We start from the raw sequence: 14,704 nt of genomic DNA, 5'->3' as shown, positions 1-14,704 counted from the left end.
GCTTTCCATGTAGAGAATTTAAGTTTCTATTATGCCTCTAATTGACTAAAGCTTGCATTTTTGTTAAAAGAGAGGATTCAGCCATTTTAATTAGAATACTCTGTCAGTGACACTTTCTGGGCTATCACCAACTAGTTTCTCTGAAACTTACTATGGAGGTATCAAATGAGCACAACTCATAAACTCTAATATGTTGCTTCCGGGAATTTTCCATTTCATAGTTCAAGTAACTTAGTAACTAATTGTCATTTAGGAAAACATAATCCAGAAATCTACAAAGTAAGAGAGACTAGTAAAATAAGAATTAGAATACTGTAATAATAACTTTTTAAACAGTGCTCAGTTCAGTTTCAGTTCAGTTCAGTCGCTCAGTCGTGTCCAACTCTTTGCGACCCCATGAACTGCAGCACGCCAGGCTTCCCTGTCCATCACCAACTCCTGGAGTTCACTAAGACTCACGTCCATCGAGTCAGTGATGCCATCCAGCCATCTCATCCTCTGTCATCCCCTTCTCTTCCTGCCCCCAATCCCTCCCAGCATCAGAGTCTTTTCCAATGAGTCAACTCTTCGCATGAGGTGGCCAAAGTACTGGAGTTTCAGTTTTAGCATCATTCCTTCCCTGGTGGCTCAGATGGTAAAGCGTCTGCCTGCAATACAGGAGACCCAGGTTCGATCCCTGGGTTGGGAAGATCTCCTGGAGAAGGAAATGGCAACCCACTCCAGTATTCCTGCTTGGAGAATCCCAGGGACGGAGGAGCCTGGTAGGCTACAGTCCATGGGGTCGCAAAGAGTCTGACTTCACTTCACTTCCAAAGAAATTCCAGGGCTGATCTCCTTCAGAATGGACTGGTTGAATCTCCTTGCAGTCCAAGGGACTCTCAAGAGCCTTCTGCAACACAATTCAAAAGCATCAATTCTTGGGCACTCAGCTTTCTTCGCAGTCCAACTCTCACATCCATACATGACTACTGGAAAAACCATAGCCTTGACTAGACAAACCTTAGTCGGCAAAGTAATGTCTCTGCTTTTGAATATACTATCTAGGTTCGTCACAACTTCCCTTCCAAGGAGTAAGCATCTTTTAATTTCATGGCTGCAGTCACCATCTGCAGTGATTTTGGAGCCCAGAAAAATAAAGTCTGACACTGTTTCCACTGTTTCCCCATCTATTTCCCATGAAGTGATGGGACCAGATTCCATGATCTTAGTTTTCTGAATGTTCAGCTTTAAGCCAACTTTCTCACTCTCCACTTTCACTTTCATCAAGAGGCTTTTAGTTCCTCTTCACTTTCTGCCATAAGGGTGGGGTCATCTGCATATCTGAGGTTATTGATATTTCTCCCAGCAATCTTGATTCCAGCTGGTGCTTCCTCTAGCCCAGCGTTTCTCATGATGTACTCTACATAGAAGTTAAATAAGCAGGGTGACAATATACAGCCTTGATGTACTCCTTTTCCTATTTGGAACCAGTCTATTGTTCCATGTCCAGTTCTAACTGTTGCTTCCTGACCTGCATATAGGTTTCTCAAGAGGCAGGTCAGGTGGTCTGGTATTCCATCTCTTTCAGAATTTTCCACAGTTTCTTTTTGGCATAGTCAATAAAGCAGAAATAGATGTTTTTCTGGAACTCTCTTGCTTTTCCATGATCCAGCGGATGTGGGCAATTTGATCTCTGGTTCCTCTGCCTTTTCTAAAACCAGGTTGAACATCAGGAAGTTCACGGTTCACGTATTCCTGAAGCCTGGCTTGGAGACTTTTGAGCATTACTTTACTAGCATGTGAGATGAGTGCAATTGTGTGGTAGTTTGAGCATTCTTTGGCATTGCCTTTCTTTGGGATTGAAAACGGACCTTTTCCAGTCCTGTGGTCACTGCTGAGTTTTCCAAATTTGCTGGCATATTGAGTGCAGCACTTTCACAGAATTATCTTTCAGGATTTGAAATAGCTCAACTGGAATTCCATCACCTCCACTAGCTTTGTGTGTAGTGATGCTTTCTAAGGCCCACTGGACTTCACATTCCAGGATGTCTGGCTCTAGGTGAGTGATCACACCATCGTGATTATCTTGGTCATGAAGATCTTTTTTGTACAGTTCTGTGTATTCTTGCCACCTCTTCTTAATATCTTCTGCTTCTGTTAGGTCCAGACCATTTCTGTCCTTTATCAAGCCCATCTTTGCATGAAATGTTCCCTTGGTTATCTCTAATTTTCTTGAAGAGATCTCTAGTCTTTCCCATTCTGTTGTTTTCCTCTATTTCTTTGCATTGATCCCTGAGGAAGGCTCTCTTATCTCTTCTTATTATTCTTTGGAACTCTGCATTCAGATGCTTGTATCTTTCCTTTTCTCCTTGGCTTTCCGCTTCTCTTCTTTTCACAGCTATTTGTAAGGCCTCCTCAGACAGCCATTTTGCTTTTTTGCATTTCTTTTCCATGGGGATGGTCTTGATCCCTGTCTCCTGTACAATGCCATGAACCTCAGTCCATAGTTCATCAGGCACTCTATCTATCAGATCTAGGCCCTTAAATCTATTTCTCACTTCCACTGTATAATCATAAGGGATTTGATTGAGGTCATACCTGAATGGTCTAGTGGTTTTCCCTACTTTCTTCAATTTCAGTCTGAATTTGGCAATAAGGAGCTCATGATCTGAGCCACAGTCAGCTTCCGGTCTTGTTTTTGCTGACTGTATAGAGCTTTTCCATCTTTGACTGCAAAGAATATAATCAATCTGATTTCAATGTTGACCATCTGGTGATGTCCATGTGTAGTCTTCTCTTGTGTTGTTGGAAGAGGGTGTTTGTTATGACCAGTGCGTTCTCTTGGCAAAACTCTATTAGCCTTTGCCCTGCTTCATTCCGTATTCCAAGGCCAAATTTGCCTGTTACTCCAGGTGTTTCTTGGCTTCCTACTTTTGCATTCCAGTCCCCTATAATGAAAAGGACATCTTTTTTGGGGTGTTAGTTCTAAAAGGTCTTGGAGGTCTTCACAGAACTGTTCAACTTCAGCTTCTTCAGCATTACTTGTTGGGGCATAGACTTGGATTCCTGTCATATTGAATGGTTTGCCTTGGAAACGAAGAGAGATCATTTCAGACTCTTTTGTTGACCATGATGGCTAGTCCATTTCTTCTAAGGGATTCCTGCCTGCAGTAGTAGATATAATGGTCATCTGAGTTAAATTCACCCATTCCAGTCCATTTTAGTTTGCTGATTCCTAGAATGTCAACATTCACTCTTGCCATCTCCTGTTTGACCACTTCCAATTTGCCTTGATTCATGGACCTAACATTCCAGGTTCCTATGCAATATTGCTCTTAACAGCATCAGATCTTGCTTCTATCACCAGTCACATCCACAGCTTGGGTACTGTTTTTGCTTTGGCTCCATCCCTTCATTCTTTTTGGAGTTATTTCTCCACTGATCTCCAGTAGCATATTGGGCAGCTACCGACCTGGGGAGTTCCTCTTTCAGTATCCTATCCTTTTGCCTTTTCATACTGTTCATGGGGTTCTCAAGGCAAGTGCTAATTACATAAAAATAAAAGGGAACAAATCCAGGTATCCAGATTTTAAAAATTACCAGCCATTCTTCCTAAGGCAATGCTATTTAATTAGAAAGCTAGGTAACATCAAAATTCTTGTCTATATCCCCATGGCTTAACTACATTATTATATATATGTATATATATAATATAACTACATTATTATAATACCTCTTACAAATTGTTAGGAACTGAGGAGACAAAATTTAGAAAGAAATGTTCACTACAGAAGCTCAGCTTTGTGTCCTAGGATGATGAAATAAAAAGAGGACGAAATTACAGAATAATAGTTTCCACGGAGCAAAATGTATATCTATTTTGGTCAACTGGAATACTACAGAAAGTAGTATTTATATACCGACCCACAAATGTGACTCTAAGTATTAGATTGCTACAGTAATTTAGGCTAAGCCACAGCAGTCAAGATAGTTTAAAACTAGCTTTTCCAGGGAAGCCTCAAGTGGAAACAAAGAATTAACCAAAGGCAACACTTTGGGAAGGCTCTCCCTGAGTCCTGAACTAAAAGGATTAAAGTTTTATTTTTGTTTTTGAACACAGCCCTTTAAATTAAAACAAAAAACCATGAAAGTATGGAAAGAAGAGTAAAACTATCTAATGATGAGGGTCTACTCTCCTCTAAGTATAGGCATCTTATAAAAGAGACGATGGTTAAACAAAGAAGGCAAACCTGTAATAGAGGACTGTTGGGCAGAGACCAGCACATGGCTATGGCTGGCAAATCAACTGACAACTCTTTACCACTATTTGAGTTTAAATACTGAAAGGTAGTAAAGAATAACACACTATATAAACTATGGACCCCACTGCCTGGGTTCAAACTGTGGTTCTACCACTAACCAGTCATAAAAAAACTGGGCAGATGAGGACTCATGATCAATTTTCTCATCTACAAACTGGGGATAATGACATTACCCACTTCCAAAGGTTGGTTGTGAGGATGAATTAATACATGTAAAAGCACTTAGAACATTATCTGACATGCAGTAATACATATCAGTTTTCAACACTGTCATCACTGTATTCTAAAACTCCCTTTCCTTTGGAAATTTTAAAATTTGCTCTACCTAGCTCCTCAGGTTATTTAGGCTTCCTATATAGGAAAAAATTTTCTAAAGCTATACTTACCTAATTATACCAAAACCAGTTAAACCACTTTTCCCTTCTACCTCTTCTGTTTACATTTTTCTTTGCTAAAAGAACTAAAAGTTCTTCTGCCTCATCTCTTAAATATCATCTGAGAAGCAGGAGAAAAGAGTCCCACATCTGAAAACTGTTACAATGAAACTCACTTTGGAAAAGGTGATGGGGAAGGAGATGGCTATTTGCTAAGTAGAAGAATCACTCAACATATGATAACCCAGAGTACAGAATTTACTATCAAGCACACGCAAAAAGTAATTTGGTAAATTAGGCTAGATTTGCATTTACGGATCTTGAATCTGCTCCTCCGCTCTCCCTGCGGTTCCTCCCTGGTTTACATCGCTATCGCTCTCCTGTCCTCCCGGTAATCTCTCAGTCTCCCCTAGCCCCTCTTTGAAGCCTTCTGCTTGCTCCGACTCTGTCAGAAACCAAACAAACAAGAGGGTCACAGTCAATAAGTAACTGAAGTAAGAAGATAAAAATGCTAACTGCTTCTATGTGAACTGCTGTGAGTAGCCTGAATCCAGGTTTATTCCCAGAGGACACAGACACTGACTTTCTAATGGGAAAGTCCAAATGTTGTCAGAATATATCCTTAAAATAATTTAACTTTTAAAATTATTTTTTAAATGGTTCATGAGATCAATGAACACTGAACCACAGTGAGAAAATGAGGAAGGACAGAAATGTGAAAATCAAAATCTTATTCTAACACATTGGGTGAGAGCTCCCTTCTTCAGCTACTCTGTTCCTGTTGATAGGCGTTTGTAGGAACAATATAATTTATAAGCTGAAGCAGATAATCTTAATAATGCCTTCCCCACCCAAATACCTCAGCTTGTAGAATTTTTCAGTTCAATAATGATCTTTATTTCTGAATATAACAAGAGATTTTTATATTCTTAAATAAGAGTTTTACATTTTTGAATGAAATTACTTTTTCACTTGGAATACTAATTTTATTTTTATAATGGATTGATAGAGGAAATACGATTCAGTATACAGCAGCTCTGTTTCAAACAATTTTTTTCAAAATGTATATACTCTGCACATTGAGAAATACATGTTTATGCCAGATATAGGACATTGGTACAAGGTCTCAATGTACAAGAAAACTGGTATCGGGCAATTCAAATAAGGAAACAGTAATTGAACTCCTACGTGTCAGAGAGTATCATAATTAGACATGTAACCAGTATAAAAAAGGTCAGCCTTCTTCAGTTATCTTCGTATCAGAGACTGAGTTTAAATCTATCAAAGATCAAAACTAAGCAACTAGATACCTAATGAGGAGCTGCCTAAAGCAGGTAGGTCTGATATAGATAATACAAGAGTTTCCCCACTTACTTTGAAAAGCAGGTGGACATACTATAAATGTTTGCTGGAATGGATCTGTCTGAGTGCAAATCTGGGTAGCTCCAGGCTGCAAGGAAACACCCTGCTGGGCGACACCAGGAACGGGTGCTGCAGATGATGGGTACAAAGCTGACTGGTAGTTTAGCAGGGAGACATCGGAGTTAGCCAGAGAAAGAGTAGCAGCTGCTGCAGTAGAACTGGAAGCTAGAACACTGGCCTAAAAATGAAAGGATTACAATTGGTATAGACATTCTCACATACACAGAATCTATCCAGAAAACGAGGAACAAAGTTTTAAAATGTAATACTAACTGTCTTTGAAATAACTCTCTGCTTAAGAAATTCTTCCTATCTCTAAACTTAAGGTCAATTATAAAATTGGAAAATAAAAAAACCAAGAATAATAAACAGTTCTGCTCTAGTTGAAGATATATGAATAAACCCCTACCTCTTCCTTCTTTGTAAAAAGCTACTGGATATGAGATCCCACAGAATTTCATATGCTCTTCCATTTAAAAGGTAGAACTAGCTAAGAAATTAGGAAACAAACTTAAAAGTAAATATCACTGTTTGGCAAACAAATGCAAAACCACTCTTAATTAATGGAATTCATAGAAACAAAGAGTCGATCAGTGGTTGGTAGGCAGGACAAGATTTCAGTTTATCAGATAAGTTAATTCTGAGGATCTAATATACAGCATAAAAAAAAAATTAGTGAAAACACCGTTTTATACATGTAATGAGAACTATCTAACAAAGAGAGAGTCATTTGTCTGAAGTCAGTACATGAACAGCAATAATAACTAAAGAAGCCAGGTTCCACTTATTTGACTATGCTAAGGCTATGTTAGCACATGACCAGCAGGTATTATCAGTCTGAAACTTCTTATGAAGCAACCATCAAAGCAAAGACTGGTTTCTTTACCTCACCCTGTACTCTTACTAGGTTTTACCCCACTTAGGTTCTGAGTTTCCAAAATCATTTACTGAATACCTGATTGTGCACTGTATTGAGCTGGTTGCTGAAGCTCATAGTTAGATTTGTGCTTGTATTTGGAGCAACATGCGTGGTGAAGGGACTCTTAATCTGACTCACTGTATCATACATGTGGACCCTCCGTTTGCAGATCTCCATGTTCTGGAAACAAGACTTAACACTGAAAAGGAGATTAAAAAGTCAATGAAACAAATTTGTGATTTAAGAAGATAGCAAATAACTCAAGATAAATACGATCAATGTTTTTCCCTCCTGAGTACTTTCAGAGAAAATGAACCAAGCATCTTTCAGAGAAAATGAATCAAGCATTTTTATAACCATAAAGAGGAAAAACACACATCTAATTTTTAATCTCATGACTTTTCAATGAGAAGAAAAACCATCACTGAGCCAAATATGCAAGTACCAAAGCCCACTGCTCATGTGATACTTCCATTTAGCTGTAAGATAAAAACAGAGAACCTGTTGAGTGTAAGTCAACAGACAACTACATCATGGCAAAATGCCCCAGACCATACTATACTCACTGATTGCTATGTGGAAAATCCAGAAGGTGAGTCATTGTCACAAACTGGTGGTTAAGAGTTTTCAGAGGAGTAATTCTCTTATCTGCATCAATTGTTAGCATTTTCTTTAACAGATCAATATATTCTCTTCGATCTGCCTTCTCTGCCAACATATCTGTTCCCTCTAAGTCTGTAGACATGTTCACCTTCCAAGGAAAATTTAGAAATATTACAGCTCATCACTTAACCTTTAACGCTGACATTTAATATCTGTATTGTATATATATATTTATACATATATAATATTAATATGTATGCTTTGTGTGTGTGTGTGTGTGTGTGTGTGTGTGTGTGTGTGTGTGTTAGTCGCTCAGCTGTGTCCAACCCTTTGCGACCCCACAGACTGTAGCCCACCAGGCTTCTCTGTCCATGGAATTCTCCAGGCACGAATACTGGAGTGGATTGCCATTCCCTTCTCCAGAACTTCCCAACCCAGGAATCAAACCCTGGTTTCCTGCATGGCAGGCAGATTCTTTACCAATGTATGCTTTATAGATAAATACAAATATATGTGTAGAGATAGATAGATAGATCTCAAGAGAAACACCTGATGAAATTTTTTCACAAATGGAAGCTCTTATACTAACATATTCAATTTGGTACAGTTCATTGGTAGAATAAAGATGCATAAGCTCTTTTCATTCAAAATCTGTATAAAAGAGGTTAAACAAAAATGACTGTTATTACTTAAATACAAGTTTCTATTGCTGAAAAGATAAAATGAGACAGTATGTGATTAAACAGAGTTTGGAATAAAAGCCCTAAATAAATGCAGCTTTTATGCAGGAGCTATTTATTCAGTAGAGAAAATGGACAAGAAAGAAACCTTCATAAATAGTATTTCAAAATTCTGACATGCATCAAGACTAGTTAAGCAAAAGGAGAAATAATTCTAAAAATATCCTTCGCTAGGATTCAATCATTCTTTTAATACACGGCAGAATATTAATGTGTTTAGGTAAAAAATGGGAAAAAAAAAACACTGAATCTATCTTTAATATAACTAATGGAAATATATCTCTGATTAAGGAACTTTCTGAAACATTCCATACTCACCTGAGCCATATCATCTAAACAATTAAAAATGTACTTTCGAGCTTCTTTTGACTTGATCCCCGTTTCCAATTCATGTTCTTCAGGTGTCTACAAAATACAGTTTTTAAAAAATTCCATCTGTATGATATTTCCACATTTTATTCTAAATTAAAGCCAGATTACAAAGAAACAAGTATCATCATCTTCCCAACCAGAGGTCACACACATGAAAGTAATTTACAACCAGGAAGTCTTCCAGTAGAGATGGGACCTTGATACCTGGCCTCCCTTTCAACAGTGATAAAACAAATGTGCAACCAATGATGTAGCACAGTTCCTGAAGAATGCCAGTTAAGGACAGACATAGCCATTTTTCTCTAAACGCTACTTTCAAATGAAACAACATTTCAAATGCTACCTATTCAAAAGGTTCAGAAACAGAGAGTACTACTGGACTAATTAAATTACTCACATTTCAATGTTTTCAAGAAAATAGGTAAGGTCTTAATATGGGTGGTTATAAACTTATGCTGTGTATCATATTTACTGAGAATTCACTAAAAAAAGATAACCACTACTGAATTACTCTAGTTTTTCCTGTCACTCAATGATAAGTGAGCACTACTCTCCATACCCTCTTCTTAAGCTGCTGATTCAAATATATAAAACAATCTCAGCTAACTGTACTGGAATTTAATGGTTTTTTTTTTTTTTTTAACCTGAGGATAAGGCATATGAGTACAATGAAATAATTTCTCCAAGTATTTCCTCCTGCAAATATACATTCTCACTGCCCACCGTCCTTCACCTCAATTTAGTAACTAAACTTTGAATTCAAATTGAGATTAAGGAGTACAGGAATGAGTAGTATAGAACAATAAAAGTCAGACCTTAAGTCTCCATAGCGGGTACCCCAGATTAGGATCTCTGTTGAAAAACCTAGTAGTTTTTGTTCCGGCACTGAGAAGATATTCAGCTGGCAGGCCTTGTGTTTGTGAAATGTAACGAATCTGAAATGTCAAAATCATCAAAACATTGATTTGGAGTGAAAAGGGAAATTATTAAAAACTTTCACACTAAAATATTATTAGCTCTAGTCCAAAAAAAAAAAAAGATAGGTACCACAAAGAAATTAACTATTTGATCAATACAAATGAAATTTATCTGTAAATACATATATTATTCCCAAATATTTATTCAGTAACTTTCTTGTCACTATACCTCTTATTTACAAGGAAAACTCGGTTTTGAAAATTTTCTGTGTGACCTTTATTGGTTTCCTATAGACTTCTGATACAGAGCTCAAAAAAAAGAGATTTCTAGGACAGAACAAAGTTTTCAACAAACTATTTTATGGATTACCAAAGTTATGTTTGTTGATACATTATCAGATTCAAAAGATCAGGAAAAAATTTCCATAAGCCTCTTTCTTCCTTAGCTACCTCTAGCTCTAACTCTAGCTCCAGTCAATAGTCCCTAGTCAACTGTTCCTACTCTACACTGCCCCAGAGTTTCTCTCTCATACCATAAAATTAAGCACTTAATTCAGTTTCTCTATTCCCATATCAATAAAGGGCAGGTACTATGCTCATTCATTCACTATTTATTGAACAACTACTTTGAACTAGGCTAGCAGTTCTCAAAGTGTGGTCTGGGGAACACTGCCGCTAAGCTGCTGCTAAGTCGCTTCAGTCGTGTCCGATTCTGTGCGACCCCATAGATGGCCTCCTACCAGGCTCCCCTGTCTCTGGGATTCTCCAGGCAAGAACACTGGAATGGGTTGCCATTTCCTTCTCCAATGCATGAAAGTGAAAAGTGAAAGTGAAGTCGCTCAGTCAGGTCCGACTCTCAGCGACCCCATGGACTGCAGCCTACCAGGCTCCTCTGCGCATGGGATTTTCCAGGCAAGAATACTGGAGTGGCGTGCCATTGCCTTCTCCAGGAGAACACTGAGGGGTCCCCAATATCTATTTAGGAATCTATGAAATACAAACTATTTTCATAATAGTACTAAGAAGTTATTTGTCTTTTTCATTTCTTTCTCACGGGTATACAGTAGAGAGTTCCAGAAGTGATGTGTGATGATGTAATTGCTCCAATGGCTAACGAGACATGTGCTTGTATATTCTTGTGTTTTAAAAGTTTCCCAGTTTTATTGTCCACCCCTGTCTTTACTTTCACAATTCTCTCTATCCCACAAGGCAATCTGCTCTTTTCCCATGCGGCTCAGCTGGTAAAGAATCTACCTGCAATGTGGGAGATCTGGGTTTGATCCCTGGGTTGGGAAGATCCCCTGGAGAAGGGAAAGGCTACCCACTCCAATATTCTGGCCTGGAGAATTCCATGAACTATATATAGTCCATGGGGTTGCAAAGAGTCGGACACGCCTGAGCAACTTTCACATAACCAATTGAAAGGAAAATAGGTGTTGTTTTTTTTTTTACATTCCCCCCACCCCTCAGATATGCAGATGACCCCACCCTTATGGCAGAAAGTGAAGAACTAAGGAGCCTCTTGATGAAAGTGAAAGAGGAGTGAAAATGTTGGCTTAAAGCTCAATATTCAGAAAACTAAGATGGCATCTGGTCCCATCACTTCATGGCAAATAGATGGAGAAACAGTGGAAACAGTGGCTGACTTTATTTTTCTGGGCTCCAAAATCACTGCAGATGATGACTGCAGCCATGAAATTAAAAGACGCTTACTCCTTGGAAGGAAAGTTATGACCAACCTAGACAGCATATTAAAAAGCAGAGGCATTACTTTGCCAACAAAGGTCTGTCTAGTCAAGGCTATGGTTTTTCCAGTGGTCATGTATGGATGTGAGAGTTGGACTATAAAGAAAGCTGAGCACAGAAAAATTGATGCTTTTGAACTGTACTGTTTGCGAAGACTCTTGAGAGTTCCTTGGACTGCGAGGAGATCCAACCAGTCTATCCTAAAGGAGATCAGTCCTGGGTGTTCACTGCAAGTACTGATGTTGAAGCTGACACTCCAATACTTTAGCCATCTGATATGAAGAGCTGACTCATTGGAAAAGACCCTGATGCTGGGAAAGATTGAGGGCAGGAGGAGAAGGGAATGACAGAGTATGAGATGGTTGGATGGCATCACCAACTCAATGGAAATAGGTTTGGGTGGACTCCGGTAGTTGGTGATGGACAGGGAGGCCTGGCATGCTGCGGTTCGTGGGGTCGCAAAGAGTCGGACATGACGGAGTGACTGAATTGAACTGAACTGAACACCTCTAGGAGCTTCCCAGTTGGTGCTACAGACAAGAGAATACATCGGCCAACAGAGGAGACACAAGAAACAAGGGTTCGATCCTGGGTCAAGAAGATTCCCTGAAACAGGAAAATGCTAACCCACTCAATTATTCTTCCCTGGAGAATCTCATGGACAGAGGAGCCTGGTGGGCTATAGTCCACAGGGCAGAAAAGAGTCAGACAACTGAGTGACCGAGCACACGTACTCCATATGAGGATGGCTGTATTTAATGATGAAATCAGAAACTTGTAAGCAAGTTTCTCATCTCTCCGCCCCAAAAACTTCAGACATAAGCTATATAAACAGAGCTGTTTGGGGTCCTCAACAATTTTTTAAGAGAATAAAGCAGAGGTCAGTCTACAGGCCAAACCTGGCCTGCTAGCTATCACAAGACAATTTTAGAAAACAGCAGGATATTACCCTGAGTCTGTAGGACATACTTAACTGGAAGCCGCAATAAAGCATTAGCAAAATAGAAAGAAAAATTTTTAAATTGTGAATAGGAACACTTTAAATGTGAACTTCTTTTGCATACACAAAGGGTGAAATACCAGGACAAAATTTGTTCAATTAAATACTATGCAGACATTTTAAATGATAGAAGTATATTTATTGACATTGTAAGAAAGATATTTCATAATATCCTAAATGAAAAAGCAGATTACAAATTAAATATAACCTCACTTAAATTACACTTCCCTGATTCTAAGAGGTACGTTTTTTCACATTAACATCTTTGCAATTAGGATGTGTTAACAACTTACAGCCACGATAAATCATAGTTTAATTGCAAGCATTCTTTCTTAGAGGTACAGAAAAGTAGTGCGTCTCTCAACCAATGATGTGTTAGATTTGACAAACAGTGTGTAGTTCCTCTATATCCGTTTATATTTGAAACATAACTATATGCAGCGCATATTCATTCATTCATTCTTTCTTTCAGTAAGTACTTATTGAGCCAGACAACGATTTTTAAAACAAACATGACTCCTGCTCTCACAGACCTTGCAGTCAAGTGAAGGAAACAGACACTGAATGTATAATTCAAACTGAACAAGTATCCTGAAAAAAATAAATACGCTTCTACAAAAGGAACCTGACCAAGATGGAGGACTGGTGAGGAAAAGGTCCTTGAAGACGTGACACTTTAGCTAATAAATGAGCACAGACTGACTAAATGAAATAAATGAGTGGTGGAGAAGCTTTCCCAACTAAGAGAACAGTACGCATGAGGGCCTGTGCTAGAAGGAAACACTCTTAACCAGTGCTGAAATAATGCCAGTGGGTCTAGAGCAAGAAAAGCAAGAAGTGATGTGAGAGCAAATCTAGAAAGGGAGAGAAGAAGGGGAGGAACAACCCACGTAGGGGCTCACAGGCCATATTAAGAATTTAGCCCTTTAATCTAAGTGACAGGAAACCACTAAAAGAGGAGAGGAGTGGGATCATCAAATTGGTGTTCTGAAAAAAATCGCTCTGGAAAAAAGACTGGAGGGAGGCCAGAGTAGATAAAGGGAGGTTGTCTAGTAGCCCATGTAAGTGATGGAGACAGACTGGACTAGGGTAATAGCAGCAGGAAAAACTGAGTATACTCAAGAGGCATCAGGACACAGACGGTCAGGTGATGCACACGTGTGCACATGCACACACACACTGCAAAACGACACTTTCCTTCAGAGAATTTATCTCAATTGTCCTACTTAATTATTTGTATAATTATCAATGTCTATTTCCCATCACCAATATATAGGCTCCATGAGGGTAAGGATAATGTTTTATTCAGTGCTGTATCCCACATAATCAGAGCACCTGTGATACAAAGTAGGTATTCAATAAATATATAAAGAAAATTAACAATTAAATGTGTAAATAAATATAAAATATACCAAAATGTAACAGGTTACCTTGGAGGGGTAGAACTACTAAAGCATGAAATTTTTGTCTCCTGGCTCACTGCATCTTTTCTAGTTTTTCTACAATGATGCACTTACAAAATTAAAACATTAAAAAATTTTAATAACTGTTAAAGTAGAATGGGAACTATCATACAGATACTGCTTTTCACATAGCTTAAAATAAAGCAACAAAAGCCCCACCTTTATGTAAACAGAAAGTGTTACTGTCATTTGTTATTTTAAACAGTTGAAATGTTTCCAACAAAGTTGATGCTATTAACTAATATCTGGAGAGGATACACACATTTGACTTTAAGATTCACACACATTTGCTGTAAAATCTCAACTTTAGCATTTCCAAAAACGCCACAGCGGATATCACACTTAACAATGAAAGACTGCTTTCCCCTTAAAATCAGGAACAAGACAAGAAAACCAGCTCTTGCTATTTCTATTCAACACTGTACTAGTGTGGTTCAGTGCAAAGCAGTTAAGCAAGGAGAAGAAAGGAATCCAGACTGGAAAATAAAATGGAAAATTTATTTGTAGATGACACGAATGAACAACTGAAAATAAAATTAATAATTCTATTCACTATAGCACCAAAAAAAGAACACTTAGAAGTAAATTTAACAAAAGAAGTAAAAAAAAACTTGAACTCTGAAAATTACAGAACACTGCTAAAGAAAACCTAAATAAACCTGATCATGTTTATGGATCAGAAGCCAGTATTGTTAAGATGGGATACTTCCAAAAGTCATCTTCAGATTCAAGCAATCCCTTTAAAAAATAAATTAACAACTTTCTTGGGACAAAAACAGAAAAATCCACCCTAAAATTCCTATTGAATTTCAAGGGACCCTGAATAGCCAGATCAATCTTAAAACGA

At 38.2% G+C, this 14,704-nt stretch overlaps 1 protein-coding gene across 5 annotated transcripts in view; it reads right to left on the bottom strand.

Annotated features, from left to right (window-relative positions):
* HIPK1 (homeodomain interacting protein kinase 1) overlaps nucleotides 1-14,704 on the bottom strand; it is a 56,159-nt gene that overhangs the window by 15,886 nt on the left and 25,569 nt on the right. For 4 of the 5 annotated variants that reach the window (XM_042252858.1, XM_004002348.5, XM_015092182.3 and 1 more), the window contains 5 exons: nucleotides 9,547-9,666; nucleotides 8,678-8,764; nucleotides 7,583-7,767; nucleotides 7,053-7,215; nucleotides 6,050-6,275 (listed from right to left, as the gene is read on the bottom strand). In XM_042252858.1, coding sequence (XP_042108792.1) covers nucleotides 6,050-6,275; nucleotides 7,053-7,215; nucleotides 7,583-7,767; nucleotides 8,678-8,764; nucleotides 9,547-9,666 — 781 coding nt within the window. The remainder of the gene's footprint in view (nucleotides 1-6,049; nucleotides 6,276-7,052; nucleotides 7,216-7,582; nucleotides 7,768-8,677; nucleotides 8,765-9,546; nucleotides 9,667-14,704) is intronic. The other variant, XM_042252866.1, reaches the window with a different exon arrangement.

This window comes from Ovis aries, chromosome 1 (genome assembly GCF_016772045.2).
Source record: "Ovis aries strain OAR_USU_Benz2616 breed Rambouillet chromosome 1, ARS-UI_Ramb_v3.0, whole genome shotgun sequence".
NCBI lineage: Eukaryota > Metazoa > Chordata > Mammalia > Artiodactyla > Bovidae > Ovis > Ovis aries.
This window is presented reverse-complemented; position numbering and strand designations above follow the sequence as displayed.